Source organism: Salvelinus alpinus, chromosome 8 (genome assembly GCF_045679555.1).
Source record: "Salvelinus alpinus chromosome 8, SLU_Salpinus.1, whole genome shotgun sequence".
Lineage (NCBI taxonomy): Eukaryota > Metazoa > Chordata > Actinopteri > Salmoniformes > Salmonidae > Salvelinus > Salvelinus alpinus.
Window position 1 is genome coordinate 55,808,499 of NC_092093.1, and position 24,281 is coordinate 55,832,779.

The 24,281-nt window shown below is 44.3% G+C and overlaps 1 protein-coding gene across 1 annotated transcript in view; it reads left to right on the forward strand.

The window, feature by feature from the left end:
• The window catches only part of LOC139583303 (voltage-gated inwardly rectifying potassium channel KCNH2-like), a 344,586-nt gene that overhangs the window by 163,215 nt on the left and 157,090 nt on the right, over positions 1 to 24,281 (forward strand). The window contains exons 4-6 of the mRNA XM_071414218.1: positions 19,604 to 19,753; positions 21,802 to 22,272; positions 23,457 to 23,668. Of these exons, the coding sequence (XP_071270319.1) occupies positions 19,604 to 19,753; positions 21,802 to 22,272; positions 23,457 to 23,668 (833 nt within the window). The remainder of the gene's footprint in view (positions 1 to 19,603; positions 19,754 to 21,801; positions 22,273 to 23,456; positions 23,669 to 24,281) is intronic.

The window sequence follows — 24,281 nt, forward strand, 5'->3', positions numbered from 1 at the left end:
TGGTTTCACCATACCTATTCTTCCTTCTCTGATTGGTTTCATCATACCTATCCTGCCTTCTCTGATTGGTTTCATCATACCTATCCTGCCTTCTCTGATTGGTTTCATCATACCTATCCTGCCTTCTCTTATTGGTGCAGGTGAAGGAAAGGAGACAAGGACATTTGGGGATGATTATCATAACAATATCGATCCATAACAGTAAGGCTCTTACAACCCCAGGATAGTGGGTCAGATTCCCAGGACCATCAAACATAAAATGTATGCACGCATGACTGTTAGTCGCTTTGTTTAAAGTGTCTGCTAAATGGCATATTAATAGCAGTAATCAACTTTAACCTAAAGCAAATAAACTATCAAAACAGGCGATGGCTTTCACACCTACGCCTGTTCTTATCCATAAACCTGTTGTTCCCCAAATCGCCGTCCTATTCTGAGCTACTGTAAACCTGACGTGTGTGCTTTAACAAGGCTTTCTAGATTATAACCAACAACTGGCTATGAACCACCGGCTAGGAACCACCGTGTAAGTGGTTGGGAAGTACCGGTCCAGAAACGTTTTCCAGAAGTGATTCCAAGTCCATGAGGAAATTGACTCCTTCTATCAGATGTCAAATGCAATCCAATTGAGGTATTCAGTGAATAAGCCAGTAATGGCAGTCACTCAACTGAGGAGTCTGGCAGAGAAGTCTCTCTTTTCTTCATCTAGCTATTTATCTGTCTCTCTCTCGATCTCTCCATCTAGCTATTTATCTGTCTCTCTCTCGATCTCTCCATATCAGTCTATTTTAAAGAGAAAAGGAAGCCAAACAAATGATGTGAGTGTCATCCCTCCATCCATCCCTCCTCCTTATTCTCTTTTCCTCTCACTCTTTCTTCTGTCAGTGACTCCCATCTCCTGTGCTGCTGTGTGTGTGTCTGATGGTGTTTACATACCACATTCCCACCTTGAGAGACAAATTCCCTTATTTCCAAATATTAGCGTATGTTTTTGTTTGTGTGAGATAGGAGGATATAGGACACAGAGATGGAAGGATATAGTACATAGAGATATAAGGATATAGGATATAGATATAAGGATATAGGACACAGAGATATAAAGACATAGGACACTGGTAGGAGGATATAGGAAACAGAGATGGAAGGATATAGGACATAGAGATGGAAGGATATAGGACATAGAGATGGAAGGATATAGGACACAGAGATGGAAGGATATAGGACATAGAGATGGAAGGATATAGGACATAGAGATGGAAGGATATAGGACACAGAGATGGAAGGATATAGGACATAGAGATGGAAGGATATAGGACACAGAGATGGAAGGATATAGGACACAGAGATATAAGGATATAGGACACAGAGACAGCAGGATATATGATACAGAGATGGAAGGACACAGGACACAGAGATAGGAGGATAAAAAACAGAGATAAAATGACATAGGACACAGAGATAGGAGGATATAGGACACAGATATATAAGAACATAGGACACAGAGGTAGGAGGATATAGGAAACAGAGATGGAAGGATATATGACACAGAGATATAATGATATGGGAATCAGAGATGGAAGGATATAGGACACATCGATGGAAGAATATAGGACACAGAGATAGGAGGATATAGGGCACAGAGATATAAGGATATAGGCTATGATGGTAGAGCCCCCACATGCTTTAGGAGTTTGTGTGTGTGTGTGTGTGTGTGTGTGTGTGTGTGTGTGTGTGTGTGTGTGTGTGTGTGTGTGTGTGTGTGTGTGTGTGTGTGTGTGTGTGTGTGTGTGTGTGTGTGTGTGTGTGTGTGTGTGTGTGTGTGTTTCTGCTCTCATTTCTGCTGTGTTTGCACATTCAACAACATGACCGTGTTGAAGTGTGTGTTTTGCAGGATGAAACACCGTCAGTGACGCACGTGGCTAGATAATTGGCATCTGTTATCCGAATGCCAGGATGTATAGTGCGTCCAGTGATGAGCGAACCCTCCATACTCTTGAGGATCGTAATGAATTGTGTAATGTGTGTAATGCATTTGAGTGCATTTCCCACTATAAGAAATATGACATACCAACATTATGCACGCGAGCTGCTGTTGCTCTGTGTTGCTACGTGTTGCTACGTGTTGCTACGTGTTGCTATGTGTTGCTATGTGTTGCTACGTGTTGCTACGTGCTGCTACGTGTTGCTATGTGTTGCTATGTGTTGCTACGTGTTGCTACGTGTTGCTATGTGTTGCTACGTGTTGCTATGTGTTGCTACATGCTGCTATGTGTTGCTATGTGTTGCTACGTGTTGCTACGTGCTGCTACGTGTTGCTATGTGTTGCTATGTGTTGCTATGTGTTGCTACGTGTTGCTATGTGTTGCTATGTGTTGCTACATGCTGTTATGTGTTGCTATGTGTTGCTATGTGTTGCTATGTGTTGCTATGTGTTGCTACGTGTTGCTATGTGTTGCTACATGCTGCTATGTGTTGCTACGTGTTGCTACGTGTTGCTACGTGTTGCTATGTGTTGCTACATGCTGCTATGTGTTGCTATGTTCTTCAAAGCTCTTGAGATGTTTTAATCCTGTAGAAATGCACACATTCCTCCCTTTTTCATTGGGGAGGAATTTCGACAATAAAAGTTGTTTGCTCACATACTTCTCTCTGGACTAAGTGTACATTCTACTCCGACTGTAAACATTAGCCTGAAGGAATGTCCGCCGGACAGGGAAGAGGAGAGGACACGGGATCATAATGCTAAATCACTGTGGTCAGGAAATGGGTCTCTTTTCCTCTCTCTGGAATCTATTCTACCCTCTCTCTCGCTCTCTCTCAATTCAATTCAAGGGGGTTTATTGGCATGGGAAGCATATGTTAACATTGCCAAAGCAAGTGAAGTAGATAATAAACAAAAGTGAAATAAACAATAAAAATGAACTGTAAACATTACACAGAAAAGTTTCAAAAGAATAAAGACATTTCAAATGTCATATTATGTGCAAAAAGTAAACATAATTATCGGTTGTATTTATTAATATTATTCAGCTCCTTTGGCTTTGATGCCTCATGATTGAGCAGAGCTCTGTTCAAGTAGAGTGTGATTTTGCTGTGATCTGATGTCAGTGGACTGACTGTGAACGCTCTGAGAGACTCTGGGTTGAGGTCAGTGGACTGACTGTGAACGCTCTGAGAGACTCTGGGTTGAGGTCAGTGGACTGACTGTGAACGCTCTGAGAGACTCTGGGTTGAGGTCAGTGGACTGACTGTGAACGCTCTGAGAGACTCTGGGTTGAGGTCAGTGGACTGACTGTGAACGCTCTGAGAGACTCTGGGTTGAGGTCAGTGGACTGACTGTGAACGCTCTAAGAGACTCTGGGTTGAGGTCAGTGGACTGACTGTGAACGCTCTAAGAGACTCTGGGTTGAGGTCAGTGATAAAGTAGTCTCCAGTACGACTGCCAAGAGATGAGCTATAGGTGAACCTACATGTACATGTAGATACCCAGCGTCCGACAGAGCTGCAGGAGTTGTGACCCGTTTTTGTTTGTTATATTGTCATAGTTGTGTCTCGGAGGACATATGGTTGGAGGAAATGCTGTCACCTCCAGGTAGGTGTTTGTCCCCCTGTGTGCTGAGGGTGTCAGGTTCTTGTCCGGTTCTGGCATTTAGGCCGGCACAGACTAATACATGTCCCTGGGCCTGGAAATGATTGATCTCCCGAACTAGGATGGAGAAGCTGTCATCGTTAAAGGGGATTCTATTGGGTTTAGGTAGCACACAGGAGGACATTTTTCTCTGTTGAGATAATTTCCTTATTCATTTCTAGCCAGATGTAAAAAATGTCCCTGTTTTGACTCATTTAATAGAGTGGTCTGCTCTATCCCATATTATTACCCCTTGAGTCTCTTACATGTTTCACACCTAGTAGTTTGGTGGATGGGACTACCAGCTGTTTGTACCTAGAGGGCGATGTCATGACGTTGCGCTGTTGGGTGAGGTTTCTGATCCCCCCATAAATACCTTTCCCCTTTTCTCTCCACTCTACAGAATGGACTCTTGGAAAGCCCTTTGTTAACATAGAGAGAGTATGGTAACAACAAAAGGTTGGGGCATGGAACAAAATGTCCCTTTCTCAACCAGTTGAAAGTGTCCGTTTGTACTTAAAGAATATGATGTCAGATCAGTTGCTGTCTGATGATAGGACAACATAAATTGTATCTTGGAAAGTCTACACATTCTAGTCATCAGATTCCCATGGAATTGTTTAAGTGTTCCCTTTATTTTTTTGAGCAGTGTATATATATAATTCTGTGTGATTATTTAGGTATTTAGTAAATACATAATTAAGCCAACTTGTGTATTGCTGATTCAACTTATTAGCTAGGGTTCCTGCAGGTAACCAAGTACTTACGACAATCAGAATGAGATCGATCGATGAGACGATTAATAATTGACTGCTATTGATTTAAAAGATCTTCAGATCTTTAAGATGGTGGATTCGAGAGATAACCGCTCTATTTAAATGAATGCTTCCATGGTGCCCCAGGTTAGTAATGGTTTAATTGTTCCATGGTTTAATTCAATCACGTAATCAATTAAACGTTAGGTAATCGATTTGATAAAATAGCATGTCATATAATCATAGTCAGACATGACAGCGACCAGTGGGTCTCCTTTATGCCATGTTTCTTCTAGGATGACAGTGTCTGTATTTCCAATTTCTTTGATGAAGTCTGGGTTCCTGCTCTTTCGGCCTAAGGCAGATGACCTCAGACCTTGTATATTTCAGGATGAGATAGTAAAAGCTTTGTGTTCCATAGTGTCTCTCTATCTCTCTCTCTCTCTCTCTCCCTCTCTCTCATCTCTTCTACCCTCTCTCTTTCTCGTCTCCTCTACCCTCTCTCTCTCTCTCTGTCTCACTCTCTCTCCCTCTCTCTGGAATCTCTTCTACTCTCTCTCTCTCTCTCTCTCTAATTCTCTCTGTCACTCTCTCTCCCTCTCTCTGGAATCTCTTCTACCCCCTCTCTTTCTCTATCTGTCTCTCGTCTCTTCTACCCTCTCTCTCTCTCGTCTCTTCTGCCCTCTCTCTGTCATTCTCTAGAACTGAGCCTCTTCCATTCTCTTCCTCCCCCTCTCTCTCTCTGTAGTTCTCTCTCTCTGTAGTTCTCTCTCTCTGTAGTTCTCTCTCTCTGTAGTTCTCTCTCTCTGTAGTTCTCTCTCTCTGTAGTTCTCTCTCTGTAGTTCTCTCTCTCTGTAGTTCTCTCTCTCTGTAGTTCTCTCTCTGTAGTTCTCTCTCGCTGTACTTCTCTCTCTCTCTGTAGTTCTCTCTCTCTGTAGTTCTCTCTCTCTGTAGTTCTCTCTCTCTGTAGATCTCTCTCTGTAGTTATCTCTCTGTAGTTCTCTCTCTCTGTAGTTCTCTCTCTGTAGTTCTCTCTCTCTCTGTACCTCGCTCTCTCTCTATAGTTCTCTCTCTCTGTAGTTCTCTCTCTGTAGTTCTCTCTCTCTGTAGTTCTCTGTCTCTGTAGTTCGTTCTCTCTCTGTAGTTCGTTCTCTCTCTGTAGTTCTCTCTCTCTCTCTGTAGTTCTCTCTCTCTCTCTGTAGTTCTCTCTCTGTAGTTCTCTCTCTCTCTGTAGTTCTCTCTCTCTGTAGTTCTCTCTCTCTGTAGTTCTCTCTCTCTCTATAGTTCTCTCTCTCTGTAGTTCTCTATCTCTGTAGTTCTCTCTCTGTAGTTCTCTCTCTCTCTCTCTCTGTAGTTCTCTCTCTCTGTAGTTCTCTCTCTCTATAGTTCTCTCTCTCTCTCTGTAGTTCGCTCTCTCTGTAGTTCGCTCTTTCTGTAGTTCTCTCTCTCTCTGTAGTTCTCTCTCTCTCTCTCTGCAGTTCTCTCTCTCTCTCTGTAGTTCTCTCTATCTGTAGTTCTCTCTCTCTGTAGTTCTCTCTCTCTGTAGTTCTCTCTCTCTGTAGTTCTCTCTCTCTCTGTAGTTCTCTCTCTCTGTAGTTATCTCTCTCTGTAGTTCTCTCTCTCTCTGTAGTTCTCTCTCTCTGTTGTTCTCTCTCTCTGTAGTTCTCTCTCTCTCTCTGTAGTTCTCTCTCTCTGTACTTCTCTCTCGAACTCTCACTCACACTCTCTCTCCATCTCTCCCGCTCTCCAGGACCCAGAAACTATCCGGAGGTCCTCTGAAAGTAGCTACTGAAAGGAGACTCATTGGATAGCCCACCTTCACCACCAAGTCATTACTCCACATGTAAATAAACCCGTTAGCCACCAGCCAAAAAGACAGATGTCCACTTAGGCTTCGGTGCTTTTACAACATACTATACCCTTTCCTATTTTAAGTGTAGTTTAAAGTCTAATATACCATACTGATTGCCTTCAAGGCACAACCGCAACTGAAAGTGGCCGTTAGATCTGTAGGAGCCGGTCCACGGGGGACACAAGGGTATTACCAGGAATACACATCAATTGTAGACAATAGTGCAGATCTAGCGGCCACATTGGTTAACTAGCGCTCACCATTAATGAAATGGTACTAGAGGTGAAAGAAGTGGTCGTTTTTCAGTGAAATACGTTTTTTCTCTGCTGTAAGGCAGTCTGGCTAATAGAAAAGGCTTTCTTTTTCTAAATGAAAACATGTTATTACTCCACAGCTCTCCAACTAATGAGAACACCTCGATCAAATTCTCTTTGAGTGGTCTGAGAGTGGTGTGGCCATTCAATTAACCCCAGTGGAAAATGTCAGAGCTCCATAGCTTTAGGCTTAACCAGCTTTGTGTTTTGAGCTCTGGATATGTAGGCTATAGTACTGAGAGCCATACACCTCTGTAGGGCTTTATAGGGCATTTTTACACATGTACATGTACACCCTTAGAAAAAAAGGATTCTTCAGCTTTCCCCATAGGAGAACCCTTTTTGGTTCCAGGTAGAACTCTTTTTGGTTCCACATAAACCCTTTTGTGTTCCATGTAGAACCTGTTCTGCATGGAACCCAAAAGGGTTCTACCTGGAACCAAATAGGGTTCTCTAAGGGTTCTACTATGGGGAAAGCCAAATAACCCTTTTAGGTTGTAATGAATATAGCTTATATCTTGAAAATACATGAGGTTTTTCCATAACTAGACGAAACGTTTAAGGCAATTTAAAGTTATTTCTTGGTCAGTGGCTTTTTAGTTTAGGTAAAAGACACAGAAATCTAACTTGTTTTGATTACTTTGGGACTAGCTGTAGAAGTCGCGGTACTGTAAAACCATACTGTATACTGTAGAAGTCCAGGTAGAACCCTTTTGGGTTCCATGCAGAACAGGTTCTACTGTAAAAACATACTGTATACTGTAGAAGTCGCGGTACTGTAAAAACATACTGTATACCGTAGAAGTCACGGTACTGTAAAAACATACTGTATACTGTAGAAGTCAAGTTACTGTAAAAACATACTGTATACTGTAGAAGTCAAGGTACTGTAAAAACATACTGTATACTGTAGAAGTCACGGTACTGTAAAAACATACTGTTTACTGTAGAAGTCAAGGTACTATAAAAACATACTGTATACTGTAGAAGTCATGGTACTGTAAAAACATAATGTATACTGTAGAAGTCATGGTACTGTATACTGTAGAAGTCGCGGTACTGTAAAAACATACTGTATACTGCAGAAGTCGCGGTACTGTAAAAACATACTGTATACCGTAGAAGTCACGGTACTGTAAAACCATACTGTATACTGTAGAAGTCAAGTTACTGTAAAAACATACTGTATACTGTAGAAGTCAAGGTACTGTAAAAACATACTGTATACTGTAGAAGTCACGGTACTGTAAAAACATACTGTATACTGTAGAAGTCAAGGTACTATAAAAACATACTGTATACTGTAGAAGTCATGGTACTGTAAAAACATAATGTATACTGTAGAAGTCATGGTACTGTATACTGTAGAAGTCGCGGTACTGTAAAAACATACTGTATACTGCAGAAGTCATGGTACTGTAAAAACATACTGTATACTGTAGAAGTCGCGGTACTGTAAAAACATACTGTATACCGTAGAAGTCACGGTACTGTAAAAACATACTGTATACTGTAGAAGTCAGGGTACTGTAAAAACATACTGTATACTGTAGAAGTCACGGTACTGTAAAAACATACTGTATACTGTAGAAGTCACGGTACTGTAAAAATATATTGTGTACTTGCATCTATTTTCTTTTGTGCTAATCTTTTGCAACAAGAAATTGGCTAGAGCCTTTACTCCCAGCCCCCCTTTCCCCAGAGCGAACACAATACTACGGCAACACAGAAAGGTCAACCCCCCCGGTTGACCTTTCTGTGTTGCCGTAGTATTGTGTTCGCTCTGACGTTTAATCTGCGGTTGGGACATGTAATCTGTTAATAAAAGTGTGTAGACAGCCCAGCTCCTGGTCCACTGCAGATGTGTAATCAAGCAGTCTCGGAGCTTGTGTGTGGGGACTTGTATTGGCCGTGTGTGGTTACGTGACGAAGTGTGCTTACCATGCAGGTGTGTGTGTATGGAAGTTCCCACTCGATGTGAGAATGTGTTTGAACTTTTGTTAGAATGTGTTTGAAATTTTGACGGTGAAGCTCAGACCGGTTTGATCTGGAAGGACAGAGTCAGGAGTGGGATCTCAACCTGTCATCCCTCCTGTTTATAGATCCTGTCATCCCTCCTGTTTATAGACCCTGTCACCTCTCCTGTTTATAGACCCTGTCATCCCTCCTGTTTATCCACCCTGTCATCCCTCCTGTTTATATACTCTGTCATCCCTCCTGTTTATAGACCCTGTCATCCCTCCTGTTATAGACTCTGTCATCCCTCCTGTTTATCCACCCTGTCATCCCTCCTGTTTATAGACCCTGTCATCCCTCCTGTTATAGACCCTGTCATCCCTCCTGTTTATAGACCCTGTCATCCCTCCTGTTTATCCACCCTGTCATCCCTCCTGTTTATCCACCCTGTCATCCCTCCTGTTTATCCACCCTGTCATCCCTCCTGTTTATAGACCCTGTCATCCCTCCTGTTTATCCACCCTGTCATCCCTCCTGTTTATCCACCCTGTCATCCCTCCTGTTTATAGATCCGGTCATCCCTCCTGTTTATAGACCCTGTCATCCCTCCTTTTTATAGACCCTGTCATCCCTCCTGTTTATCCACCCTGTCATCCCTCCTGTTTATAGACCCTGTCATCCCTCCTGTTTATAGATCCTGTCATCCCTCCTGTTTATAGATCCTGTCATCCCTCCTGTTTATTCACCCTGTCACCCCTCCTGTTATAGACTCTGTCATCCCTCCTGTTTATCCACCCTGTCATCCCTCCTGTTTATCCACCTTGTCATCCCTCCTGTTATAGACCCTGTCATCCCTCCTGTTTATAGACCCTGTCATCCCTCCTGTTTATCCACCCTGTCATCCCTCCTGTTTATCCTTCCTGTCATCCCTCCTGTTTATAGACCCTGTCATCCCTCCTGTTTATCCACCCTGTCATCCCTCCTGTTATAGACCCTGTCATCCCTCCTGTTTATCCACCCTGTCATCCCTCCTGTTTATCCACCCTGTCATCACTCCTGTTTATAGACCCTGTCATCCCTCCTGTTTATAGATTCTGTCATCCCTCCTGTTTATCCACCCTGTCATCCCTCCTGTTTATCCACCCTGTCATCACTCCTGTTTATAGACCCTGTCATCCCTCCTGTTTATAGACTCTGTCATCCCCCCTGTTTAGAGTCCTGTCATCCCTCCTGTTTATCCACCTTGTCATCCCTCCCTTCACGCTTCTATCCCCCCATCGATAAAACACGACCCCGAGGGCCAAGCTTGAAAACAACGACTGATGCTTGATGGAGGCTTGGGCTAAGGACTCCCTTGATTGAAAGACCACTCCCTGTTAACTCACCCTCACGTGGGAAAGAGATGGACCGAGAGGGAGGGACGGGGACGGAGGAATGGAGGATCCATCTGGCACACTGCACAAAGATAGAGCAATAAACAGAGAGAGAGAAAGAGAGTATTAACAGGTTGGGTACCCTCCATCTATATGGGTGGTTAGATCTTTATGTTCAATTGATTGACTCTATATGGTGCAAAGGATTGACCCCAAGTCTGTGTGAAATCTTGTCATGCTCTGCCCTCGTGTGTGTGTGTGTGTGTGTGTGTGTGTGTGTGTGTGTGTGTGTGTGTGTGTGTGTGTGTGTGTGTGTGTGCGTGTGCGTGTGTGTGTGTGCGTGTGTGTGCATGTGTAACCTTGTATGGTGAGTGTTGAGTGTGTTTATACAACGGGTGTGTCTAATCCTGGATGCTGATTGGTTAAAACCACATTCCAGCCAGTGTCTATTCCACAAGTTACCACCGGCTAAATCTATGATGTTAAAATGCCTATTTACTCTGTTTACTATTTACTCTGGACTCTGGTAATTAAACGAATAGAACGAACGACCATGTAACGGCAGAACCGTGAACACTACAAAATAACAAATGTGGCAAAACCGAAACAGTCCTATCTGGTGCATAGACACAAAGACAGAAGACAACCACCCACAAAACCCAACACAAAACAGGCTACCTAAATATGGTTCCCAATCAGAGACAATGACAAACTCCTGCCTCTGATTGAGAACCATATCAGGCCAAACAACAAACCCAACATAGAAACACAACACATAGATAACCCACCCAAATCACGCCCTGACCACACTAAAACACAGAAAATACAAAAGAACTATGGTCAGAACTTGACAGACCAGCCAGCTTGGGTGGCAACGCTAGATTTGTGTCGGGAATATTACTTGTGGAAGGATGAAATACTACGAATAAATTAATATAAAATTAAGTTTTAAAGAAAATATGTCAATCTTTATTTGAATATGTTGGTAACCTGTTGTATAAAAGTGATATTTCCCTCGAAGCCGGTGTTTGGAGGATATATTGGAAGGGTTTGCCGGCCCGATACGGCTTCTCAGGCATTATCACTTAAGCAGATCCTTATGACTCAAGGGCTTTGTGCTGATGGAGGACATGACACCGGTGTTCATTCTCAGTGTTCAAGGGTTGGCCGTTTCACCAGAGGGCTGTGTTTATAAGTCGGGCTTGGTTGCCTTAGTAAATGTCAAGGCAGGGGAAATTGTTTGCCGACGTTGACTCATAGGCAATATTACAGCCTGATTGATTGTGTGTGTGTGTGTGTGTGTGTGTGTGTGTGTGTGTGTGTGTGTGTGTGTGTGTGTGTGTGTGTGTGTGTGTGTGTGTGTGTGTGTGTGTGTGTGTGTGTGTGTGTGTGTGTGTGTGTGTGTGTGTGTGTGTGTGTGTGTGTGTGTGTGTGTGTGTGTGTGTGTGTGTGTGTGTCTGTGTGTGTGTGCGTGTGTGCACGTGAGTTTGGGAGGGTTGTAACCATGTGTGTCTGTTTTTGTGTGTGTGTGTCTGTGTGTGTGCGTGTGTGCACGTGAGTTTGGGAGGGTTGTAACCATGTGTGTGTGTTTTTGTGTGTGTGTGTCTGTGTGTGTGCGTGTGTGTGTGTGTGTGTGTGTGTGTGTGTGTGTGTCTGTGTGTGTGTGCGTGTGTGCACGTGAGTTTGGGAGGGTTGTAACCATGTGTGTCTGTTTTTGTGTGTGTGTGTCTGTGTGTGTGCGTGTGTGCACGTGAGTTTGGGAGGGTTGTAACCATGTGTGTGTGTGTGTGTGTATATGTCAGTTTGTACCAAAGTTGAAGATTTCATTATTAGAGGAAATATGAGATGTTCAATGTCTCTCTTTTTGAGGCATCCTCCTTCTGTGATGATTCTGTCATTTCCCAGAGCAACAAAGAAACTCACTCTGTATGTCTGAGGAATGATTGAGACTTGAACGTATTCCCTCAGGGAGCTGCGTTTCAGGTAGAGCATAGTGAGAGATGTAATGTGTGAACAGTATAGTCTGTTGGTCTTACTGGTGACAGTATAGTCTGTTAGTCTTACTGGTGGCAGTATAGTCTGTTAGTCTTACTGGTGACAGTATAGTCTGTTAGTCTTACTGGTGGCTGTATAGTCTGTTAGTCTTACTGGTGACAGTATAGTCTGTTAGTCTTACTGGTGGCAGTATAGTCTGTTAGTCTTACTGGTGGCAGTATAGTCTGTTAGTCTTACTGGTGGCAGTATAGTCTGTTAGTCTTACTGGTGACAGTATAGTCTGTTAGTCTTACTGGTGGCAGTATAGTCTGTTAGTCTTACTGGTGGCAGTATAGTCTGTTAGTCTTACTGGTGGCAGTATAGTCTGTTAGTCTTACTGGTGGCAGTATAGTCTGTTAGTCTTACTGGTGGCAGTATAGTCTGTTAGTCTTACTGGTGGCAGTATAGTCTGTTAGTCTTACTGGTGGCAGTATAGTCTGTTAGTCTTACTGGTGGCAGTATAGTCTGTTAGTCTTACTGGTGACAGTATAGTCTGTTAGTCTTACTGGTGGCAGTATAGTCTGTTAGTCTTACTGGTGACAGTATAGTCTGTTAGTCTTACTGGTGACAGTATAGTCTGTTAGTCTTACTGGTGGCAGTATAGTCTGTTAGTCTTACTGGTGACAGTATAGTCTGTTAGTCTTACTGGTGACAGTATAGTCTGTTAGTCTTACTGGTGACAGTATAGTCTGTTAGTCTTACTGGTGGCAGTATAGTCTGTTAGTCTTACTGGTGGCAGTATAGTCTGTTAGTCTTACTGGTGGCAGTATAGTCTGTTAGTCTTACTGGTGGCAGTATAGTCTGTTAGTCTTACTGGTGACAGTATAGTCTGTTAGTCTTACTGGTGGCAGTATAGTCTGTTAGTCTTACTGGTGGAGGTATAGTCTGTTAGACTTACTGGTGACAGTATAGTCTGTTAGTCTTACTGGTGACAGTATAGTCTGTTAGTCTTACTGGTGACAGTATAGTCTGTTAGTCTTACTGGTGGCAGTATAGTCTGTTAGTCTTACTGGTGGCAGTATAGTCTGTTAGTCTTACTGGTGGCAGTATAGTCTGTTAGTCTTACTGGTGGCAGTATAGTCTGTTAGTCTTACTGGTGACAGTATAGTCTGTTAGTCTTACTGGTGACAGTATAGTCTGTTAGTCTTACTGGTGACAGTATAGTCTGTTAGTCTTACTGGTGACAGTATAGTCTGTTAGTCTTACTGCTGGCAGTATAGTCTGTTAGTCTTACTGGTGACAGTATAGTCTGTTAGTCTTACTGGTGACAGTATAGTCTGTTAGTCTTACTGGTGGCAGTATAGTCTGTTAGTCTTACTGGTGACAGTATAGTCTTACTGGTGGCACAACATGGCTGCATGTGTTACATCACAGCTTGAAGGTGACTGTTCTGTGAATACTTTGACATTTGTTACATCACAGCTTGAAGGTGACTGTTCTGTGAATACTTTGACATTTGTTACATCACAGCTTGAAGGTGACTGTTCTGTGAATACTTTGACATTTGTTACATCACAGCTAGAAGGTGACTGTTCTGTGAATACTTTGACATTTGTTACATCACAGCTTGACGGTGACTTATCTGTGAATACTTTGACATTTGTTACATCACAGCTTGAAGGTGACTGTTCTGTGAATACTTTGACATTTGTTACATCACAGCTTGAAGGTGACTGTTCTGTGAATACTTTGACATTTGTTACATCACAGCTTGAAGGTGACTGTTCTGTGAATACTTTGACATTTGTTACATCACAGCTTGAAGGTGACTGTTCTGTGAATACTTTGACATGTGTTATATCACAGCTTGAATGTGACTGTTCTGTGAATACTTTGACATTTGTTACATCACAGCTTGAAGGTTACTGTTCTGTGAATACTTTGACATTTGTTACATCACAGCTTGAAGGTGACTGTTCTGTGAATACTTTGACATTTGTTACATCACAGCTAGAAGGTGACTGTTCTGTGAATACTTTGACATTTGTTACATCACAGCTTGAAGGTGACTGTTCTGTGAATACTTTGACATTTGTTACATCACAGCTTGAATGTGACTGTTCTGTGAATACTTTGACATTTGTTACATCACAGCTTGAAGGTTACTGTTCTGTGAATACTTTGACATGTGTTACATCACAGCTTGAAGGTGACTGTTCTGTGAATACTTTGACATTTGTTACATCACAGCTAGAAGGTGACTGTTCTGTGAATACTTTGACATTTGTTACATCACAGCTAGAAGGTGACTGTTCTGTGAATACTTTGACATTTGTTACATCACAGCTTGAAGGTGACTGTTCTGTGAATACTTTGACATTTGTTACATCACAGCTTGAAGGGGACTTTTCTGTGAATACTTTGACATTTGTTACATCACAGCTTGAAGGTGACTGTTCTGTGAATACTTTGACATTTGTTACATCACAGCTGGAAGGTGACTGTTCTGTGTTTACTTTGACATCTGTTACATCACAGCTTGAAGGTGACTGTTCTGTGAATACTTTGACATTTGTTACATCACAGCTTGAAGGTGACTGTTCTGTGAATAGTTTGACATTTGTTACATCACAGCTTGAAGGTGACTGTTCTGTGAATACTTTGACATTTGTTACATCACAGCTTGAAGGTGACTGTTCTGTGAATACTTTAACATTTGTTACATCACAGCTAGAAGGTGACTGTTCTGTGAATACTTTGACATTTGTTACATCACAGCTAGAAGGTGACTGTTCTGTGAATAATTTTCAATTAGTTAAATCACAACTTGAAGGTAACTTTTATTTGAACGCTTCAATTAGTTAAGTCACAGCTTGAAGGTGACACAACGGTGTCACATTCCCTTACTCTGTCACACCTCAGAGTCTCTCTCTAACGTAATGCAGCGTAATAGTCTCTCCACAACGGTGTCACATTCCCTTACTCTGTCACACCTCAGAGTCTCTCTCTAACGTAATGCAGCGTAATAGTCTCTCCACAACGGTGTTCACATTCCCTTACTCTGTCACACCTCAGAGTCTCTCTAATGTCGTGTAGCCTCATCTTCTCTGTCCTTTCCTCTTCATGTTATTTTCTCATCAAATATTTTCTTCAGTTTGCCTCTGGCTGCAGCTCAGAGATGCTATCATCACTAATCCCCTGATGAGCCATCAGTTACCTGACGGTCTTTCATCAGTTACCTGACGGTCTTTCATCAGTTCCCTGACAGTCTTTCATCAGTTCCCTGACAGTCGTTCATCAGTTCCCTGACAGTCTTTCATCAGTCATCTGACAGTCTTTCATCAGTTCCCTGACAGTCTTTCATCAGTTCCATGACAGTCCATGACAGTTCCCGGCTTTGGATGGTGTATCAATACACCCAGTCAATACAAAGATTCCTCTCCTAACTCAGTTGCCAGAGAGGAAGGAAACCATTCAGGGATTTCAACATGAGGCCAATGGTGACTTTAAAGCAGTTACAGAGTTCAATGGCTGTGATACTGTAGGAGAAAACTGAGGATGGGTCAACAACATTGTTACTCCAAAATACTAACCATATGACAGAGTGAAAAGAAGGTTGTACAGAATAAACATATTCCAAAACATGCATCCTGTTTCCAACAAAGTAATACTGCAGAAAAGGAATTCACTTTTTGTCTTGAATACAAAGAGTTATCTTTGGGGCAAATCCAACACAACACGTATTGAATACTTATCTAATTAAGATATACTAGTGTTAAAAAAATGTTTTTTTTATAAAAAATATTTTTCACTTTGACATTACAGAGTATTTTGTGTAGAATGTTGACAAAAAAATTACAATTTAATCCATTATTATCTCATTGTGTAACACAACAAAATGTGGAAAAAGTCAAGGGGTTGTGAATACCTTTTGAAGGCACTGTACACGTCTATGTTTCTTCCCCCAACTGTTCTAATGTTTATGAAGTGACTTGAGTTATGACAATGCAGGTTGCATTTTATAATTTTTTAAGTAGGATGGAAAAAAGAGAAAGTGTAATGAATTGAAGTCAAATCCTCTTCCCGTTGATTTTTTAATCCGGTGTGTGTGTCACGTGTGCTCCCTCTCCGGCCTCTAGGTCACCAGGCTGTTGATTATTGCTCACACCTGTCACCATCGTCACGCGCATCAGCGTCTCATGACACTCACCTGGACTCCATCACCTCCTTGATTACCTGCCCTATTTAAGTCCCTCCATTTGGTTCCTTCCCCGGGCGTTATTGTTTCATGTCGGTGTGCTGTTAGTGTTTCTTGTTTTTTTCCCCCCATGTTTGTTCATTTATTAAATGTATTCACTCCCTGAACTTGCTTCCCGACTCTCAGCGTACATCGTTACAGTGTGTGTGTGTGTGTGTGTGTGTGTGTGTGTGTGTGTGTGTGTGTGTGTGTGTGTGTGTGTGTGTGTGTGTGTGTGTGTGTGTGTGTGTGTGTGTGTGTGTGTGTGTGTGTTTTCCTGAGCGTAGCCTATTTGTGTGTATGTGTGGGATTTGATTGTGTGTGTGTGTGTGTGTGTGTGTGTGTGTGTGTGTGTGTGTGTGTGTGTGTGTGTGTGTGTGTGTGTGTGTGTGTGTGTGTGTGTGTGTGTGTGTGTTTTCCTGAGCGTAGCCTATTTGTGTGTATGTGTGGGATTTGATTGTGTGTGTGTGTGTGTGTGTGTGTGTGTGTGTGTGTGTGTGTGTGTGTGTGTGTGTGTGTGTGTGTGTGTGTGTGTGTCCGTGCCTGGCTAAGCACATGTGCGTTTTTGTCAGAGAGAGAGAGGTGTTCCTACCAATCAGATTGCTGTATGATTTATATCAGACCATCATCCATCAAGTCGTGCTGTGCGATTAACCAACATTTTGGTGATTTTTCGTTAAAAAAAAAAACACTGACATCAGTTCAGTTATTTGAATTCCATTTCGTATTTTTTTTCTGTGAGCTCAATACTCAGTTTCTCTAGAGATAAATAAGAACTGTAGTAGGGAGTTTCCAACAGGCCAAATAGTCTACTTAGTTTACTGCAGAAAACTTCCCGATGTATCTCAACCTGAAAATACATGATCTAAGTGACAGATAGTTGGTATTCAGCAGTCATAAAACAATGCCTTAGTTACTTTGAAGAACTACTGAAATAGTGATGTTGTCAGACAGCGTAGGCAGCAGCTCAATAGAGATGAGATGATGACTTGGAATGAAGTAATACAGTCATCAGATTAAACAAATGTAATAAACACAACAACTAAAATATTTTATTAAAGTAAAGTAGTAATTTATGGTTGATAAGTGATAAGCAGTAATTGACAGTCACTACCATTATTGGACTCATTGGACTAATTGTCATAATGAATTGGTGCATTTAATGTCTAGAAAGAATATCGAAAGCGAAAACCGTGATCGCTCAGAACTACCAACAAACAGAACAGCACACTATAGCTGGACTGTATGGGCCAGGAAAATAGGAAGATGGTTTTGAGGACTCTAGATTACTTTGAACTTTCATAATAGACGAATGGAATAGGAATGACATTGTCTCACCTTGTATCAAATGGTGCTAAGACAATGGCGCGAGATAGAGTACATTGGAATGAGTAAGTACGGTACAAAGGCAGGTACACACAGTCCACCATCACCATCAGCATCCACAGACCTGTGCAGGTTTATATGTTGCTATGGTACAGTCTGTCACTTCATGATGGGTCGACTTTGTGATCATATTACCTTATTTGGGCATACATACGCATGAGGGAGGACAAATGTATTCATTAACTGTCTGTCTAATGTACATCGGATTGATAAGAGCATAGGTGAACACAGCACTCACACACACACACACACACACACACTCACTCTCACTCTCACTCTCACTCTCACACACACACACACACACACACACACACACACACACACACACACACACACACACACACACACACACACACACACACACTCACTCTCTCTATCACTCACTCACACACTCACTCCGTCTCTCACTCTCACTCTCACTCTCACATCCACACTCACACTCACACTCACTCAGAGCCAGATGGTGGGTGTGAGGTGACCTGTAATCCTCATACAGTGTTCCCTGTTTTGTCTGTGTGGGGATTACGGAGCAGTCCAATCCCCCCCATAGGCTACTCTCCTGTGGTGGGATGGCTGGGCTGGGCTGGGGGCGCTAGACTGAACACTCACTCGTGTGTCCACAACACAGTACTGTGTAGATTACAGAGGCTGCTGCCAACCTAGCTAACCCTGTATGTCAACGCCAACCCAGCGCCAGTGACTGACTACCCACCAGGTAAGGCTAAGGACATGGGGCGGGGCAGAGAGAGGATAGGGTTAAGAAGAAGGAATAGGGATCATTTGACTTGAAGGTGCCCTGTAAGTTTTGAGAAGGAGTGTTCCGTGTGTACTGTAGTACTGTTGAATGGTATATCTTTTGTGTGGGGTAATCAGTTACAACCTTGTTGATTCTTTAAAAAAAATATATATATAATAATAATAATCAAAACAAAATGGACTCCTGCTTTCTAACGAATGTATGAATGGAGTGAAGGCTGACGTTGGGTAAAGCAGGCTGGCAAGCGACTAAATGTTTCTAAATGTTTTTTGGCCGCCTGAGATTCTGTGTTGGTAAAAATAGGCTTTATGCCGTAATGTCTCTATGATTAAATTACAGTACTGAAATGTCCACAGGGTCACTGATGAAATTCAGAATAGGAGTTAAAGCACAATCAACACGTTTGCTTTTCATTTAATTCAACTCAATTAAAAGTTATTTCATTAAACCTTTACTGAAACAGTCATTTTTAATTCATTCCTACTTACAGTCATTTAATTCATTCCTACTAAAACAGTCATTTAATTCAACCCTACTGAAACAGTCATTTAATTCAACCCTACTGAAACAGTCATTTAATTCAACCCTACTGAAACAGTCATTTAATTCAACCCTACTGAAACAGTCATTTAATTCAACCCTACTGAAACAGTGCTCTGTAGTTGAACAGCTACATATGGCCATGAAGTCTGATTTTCATGCTCTTGTGAAGTGAAATCACTGCGGTTGTCTTAAGGCATCAGGTGGGAATGATGTTCACCAGTGGATTTCTGAATGTATGTGTGTGTGTGTGTTTTTCTGGCAGGTTAGCCTTTCTCGTCATGAATGTTGTTCTGGAGGCAGCCCTGCAGCGTGGTCGCTAGCTGGCACAGCCACAAAGTCATAAAACCTGACCCTAACCTTAAATTAATATCAAAAATATCAAATGTTTCTCCTGAATTTTTACAATAGCCAATTTTGACTTTGCAGCTGGCCTATTTAGCAGGACTCATTTCTCTCTCAAGGCCCATCCCAATAAACGCCAGCCTGCGTCTTTGTGTGTGTGTGTGTGTGTGTGTGTGTGTGTGTGTGTGTGTGTGTGTGTGTGTGTGTGTGTGTGTGTGTGTGTGTGTGTGTGTGTGTGTGTGTGTGTGTGTGTGTGTGTGGCTCTCTGTGTTTTTGTGCCTACAACCCTCTGTGTGTGTTTGTGTTCAATGTCATCTAATCCCGTCTCTCTCTCTCTCTCTCTCTCTCTCTCTCTCTCTCTCTCTCTCTCTCTCTCTCTCTCTCTCTCTCTCTCTCTCTCTCTCTCTCTCTCTCTCTCTCTCTCTCTCTCTCTCTCTCTCTCTCTCTCTCTCTATCCTCTCTCTACCCTCTCTCTCTCTCTCTCAGGTGTGTGTTTCCTGTGTCTGGTGGATGTGGTGCCGGTGAAGAATGAGGATGGCCTGGTGATCATGTTCATCCTCAACGTTGAGGTCATGTCAGACAACAAACAGCCCAACCAGAACCTCAACCACAAGCTTCCCCCCTGGCTCCCCACAGGTAACTACAAGCTTCCCCCCTGGCTCCCCACAGGTAACCACAAGCTGCCCCCCTGGCTCCCCACAGGTAACTACAAGCTTCCCCCCTGGCTCCCCACAGGTAACCACAAGCTGCCCCCCTGGCTCCCCACAGGTAACCACAAGCTGCCCCCCTGGCTCCTCACAGGTAACCACAAGCTGCCCCCCTGGCTCCTCACAGGTAACCACAAGCTGCCCCCCTGGCTCCCCACAGGTAACCACAAGCTGCCCCCCTGGCTCCCCACAGGTAACCACAAGCTTCCCCCTTGGCTCCCCACAGGTAACCACAAGCTGCCCCCCTGGCTCCTCACAGGTAACCACAAGCTGCCCCCCTGGCTCCTCACAGGTAACCACAAGCTGCCCCCCTTAAAATATTGAAAACAGTTCTGTTCAATCAAATCAAATTCAAATCAAATTTATTTATATAGCCCTTTTTACATCAGCTGATATCTCAAAGTGCTGTACAGAAACCCAGCTTAAAACCCCAAACAGCAAGCAATGCAGGTGTAGAAGCATGGTGGCTAGGAAAAACTCCCTAGAAAGGCCAAAACAAGGAAGAAACCTAGAGAGGAACCAGGCTATGAGAGGTGGCCAGTCCTCTTCTGGCTGTGCCGGGTGGAGATTATAACAGAACATGGCCAAGATGTTCATAAATGACCAGCATGGTCAAATAATACTAATCACAGTAGTTGTTAAGGGTGCAACAAGTCAGCACCTCAGGAGTAAATGTCAGTTGGCTTTTTATAGCCGATCATTAAGAGTATCTCTACCGCTCCTGCTGTCTCTAGAGAGTTGAAAACAGCAGGTCTGGGACAGGTAGCACGTCCGGTGAACAGGTCAGGGTTCCATAGCCGCAGGCAGAACAGTTGAAACTGGAGCAGCAGCACGGCCAGGTGGACTGGGGACAGCAAGGAGTCATCATGCCAGGTAGTCCTGAGGCATGGTCCTAGGGCTCAGGTCCTCCGAGAGAGAGAAAGAAAGAAAGAGAGAAAGAGAGAATTAGAGAGAGCATACTTCAATTCACACAGGACACCGGATAAGACAGGAGAAGTACTCCAGATATAACAGACTGACCCTAGCCCCCCGACACATAAACTACTGCAGCATAAATACTGGAGGCTGAGACAGGAGGGGTCAGGAGACACTGTGGCCACCTGATGATACCCCCAGACAGGGCCAAACAGGCAGGATATAACCTGCCTGTTCAATGATTGAAGCAAATAAATGCACGGGCTATTAATTTAAGTTTTACGGTAGTTCAATTAAATGTATTGTTCTCTCTCTCTCTCTCTCCCACCCATACCTACCCCTCTCTCCCACCAATACCTACCCCTCTCTCCCACCCATACCTACCCCTCTCTCCCACCCAAACCTACCCCTCTCTCCCACCCATACCTACCCCTCTCTCCCACCCATACCTACCCCTCTCTCCCACCCATACCTACCCCTTTCTCCCACCCATACCTACCCCTCTCTCCCACCCATACCTACCCCTCTCTCCCACCCATACCTACCCCTCTCTCCCACCCAAACCTACCCCTCTCTCCCACCCATACCTACCCCTCTCTCCCACCCATACCTACCCCTCTCTCCCACCCATACCTACCCCTTTCTCCCACCCATACCTACCCCTCTCTCCCACCCATGCCTACCCCTCTCTCCCACCCAAACCTACCCCTCTCTCCCACCCATACCTACCCCTCTCTCCCACCCATACCTACCCCTCTCTGCCACTGTCTCTTTCCTTTCTCTCCCTCCCTGCTTTCCTCTCTACCACTCACTCTCTTTCTCTCCCTCCCTGCTTTCCTCTCTACCACTCACTCTCTTTCTCTCCCTCCCTGCTTTCCTCTCTACCACTCACTCTCTTTCTCTCCCTCCCTGCTTTCCTCTCTACCACTCACTCTCTTTCTCTCCCTCCCTGCTTTCCTCTCTACCACTCTCTCTCTTTCTCTCCCTGTCTCTCTCTTTACCACCATTTTTTACTCTTCCTCTCTCGTTTTATTTGCTTCCACCCTCTTCTGCTTTCTCTAGGCCGGCCGCGTGGCTTCAAGCTCCGTCTGCCCTCACGTTGTTCGCTCAGCAATAGCAAGGCTTCTCTGGACAACCCGGAGACTGGGCACCTCCCAGCCCCCAGCCACCCCAGCCACAAGTCCCTGGCTTTGGGAGAGCTGCTCTCCCTGCCCCCCTTACCTCTGGAGCACCACAGATCCAACAGTGGAAGCAGCAGCACCAGGCCGGACCTGCTGTGGCCCGATGACCAGCGCACCCTGCTTGGCTCAGAGCCTGCACCTTCCTCGCTGCCCCTCGGCCAGTCGTCGCCACGCATCGCCCTCCGGATGCTTAACCCAGATGCCTCGGTGTCCAACTGCAGCCTGTCACACAGTCGCTCCCGCGAGAGCTTCCACAGCATACGGCGGGCGTCGTCGGTGGATGACATCGAGGCCATGCGGCCTCCGTCGGGTCGGAAGTACAGCACGGTCGGGCCCATCCACAACAGCACAGGTAGGGGAGGAGGGGGGAGGGGGGAGGAGGGAGGGAGGAGGGAGGGGGAGGGCAGGGGGAGGGGCATATTTCCAAATGGAATTGCACCTTGAGAAAGAAAATACCCGAAAGAAAATGACCTCCTTGGCTGTATTTGAGCTGGATACCAAACACACAGGGGTAAACATACAGGGATACCAAACACACAGGGGTAAACATACAGGGATACCAAACACACAGGGGTAAACACAGAGGGGTAAACACACAGGGATACCAAACATACAGGGGTAAACACACAGGGATACCAAACACACAGGGGTAAACACACAGGGATACCAAACATACAGGGGTAAACACACAGGGATACCAAACACACAGGGGTAAACAGGGCACTAGGAACTAGGAATCTGTATGTTGTAGCATCTATTAGCACCTACTTCCTTGGTATTTTAGAAGCTTTGAAATACATAAAAGACCCTTATATTTCCTGGTTGTACAGTATTTAACCACACGTTTTATTCTGCTCCTATACTGTATGTTAGGGCTGTGTGCTGTGGCCCACTAAATCTATCTGTATGGTAGGGCTGTGTGCTGTGGCCCACTAAATCTATCTGTATGGTAGGGCTGTGTGCTGTGGCCCACTAAATCTATCTGTATGGTAGGGGTGTGTGCTGTGGCCCACTAAATCTATCTGTATGGTAGGGCTGTGTGCTGTGGCCCACTAAATCTATCTGTATGGTAGGGCTGTGTGCTGTGGCCCACTAAATCTATCTGTATGGTAGGGGTGTGTGCTGTGGCCCACTAAATCTATCTGTATGGTAGGGGTGTGTGCTGTGGCCCACTAAATCTATCTGTATCTTAGGGCTGTGTGCTGTGGCCCACTAAATCTATCTGTGTGGTAGGGCTGTGTGCTGTGACCCACTAAATCTATCTGTATCGTAGGGCTGTGTGCTGTGGCCCACTAAATCTATCTGTGTGGTAGGGCTGTGTGCTGTGACCCACTAAATCTATCTGTATGGTAGGGGTGTGTGCTGTGGCCCACTAAATCTATCTGTATCGTAGGGCTGTGTGCTGTGGCCCACTAAATCTATCTGTGTGGTAGGGCTGTGTGCTGTGACCCACTGCTTCTAATGATATCAAATAGTGTTTGAACACAGGTGTGGTCTGAATAGTCTGGGCAGTCCCCTGACAGTGTGCTCTTTCAGGGGCGGTGAACAACAAGTCCAACATCCTCAACTCCACGTCGGACTCGGACCTCATGCGTTACCGCACCATCAGTAAGATCCCTCAGATCACCCTGAACTTTGTGGACTTCAAGGCGGACCCCCTCATCGCGCTGCCCGGGGGGGACATGGACATCATAGCCCCTTGCAAGCTCATCGACCGCACACACCACGTCACCGAGAAAGTCACTCAGGTAAGAGGGCCATCTGTGTGTGTGTGTGTGTGTGTGTGTGTGTGTGTGTGTGTGTGTGTGTGTGTGTGTGTGTGGGTGTGTGTGTGTGTTCAGTGTGTGTGTGTGTGTGTTCAGTGTGTGTAAGCCAGGTGTGTCTGTGGAGTAAGGGTGGGAGTGGACGTGGGTATGTATTAGAGTCCTGCATCAGGTCGGATACCCACGGTTCCCTGCGGGTGAGCTGCAAAAGAAATCAGCTGGCGGGTTGGAAACATTTTAAATCAGGATTAAAAAAATGAAATACGTGAATCCAGGAGCTTGTTGGGTTTGCAATGCGTTGCAAATGACATTCTGTGAGCACGAAGGCAGGCATGGTTTCCTTTTTTCCAAATGTTGAATAGACAAATTAACGAATGAATGAAATCGGCTCTCGGGAACAATTCTATGCAGGTGGGTCCTGACCCGTTCAGGAATCTAGTATGTACAAATGGGGTGGTGGGTGAGGTAGAGGTGTGGTGGGTCAGGTGGGGGAGGTAGGGGTGTGGTAGGGGTGAGGGACGGGGGAGGTGGGTGTGGTAGGGGTGTGTTAGGGGTGAGGTAGAGGTGTGGTGGGTGAGGTAGAGGTTTGGTGGGTGAG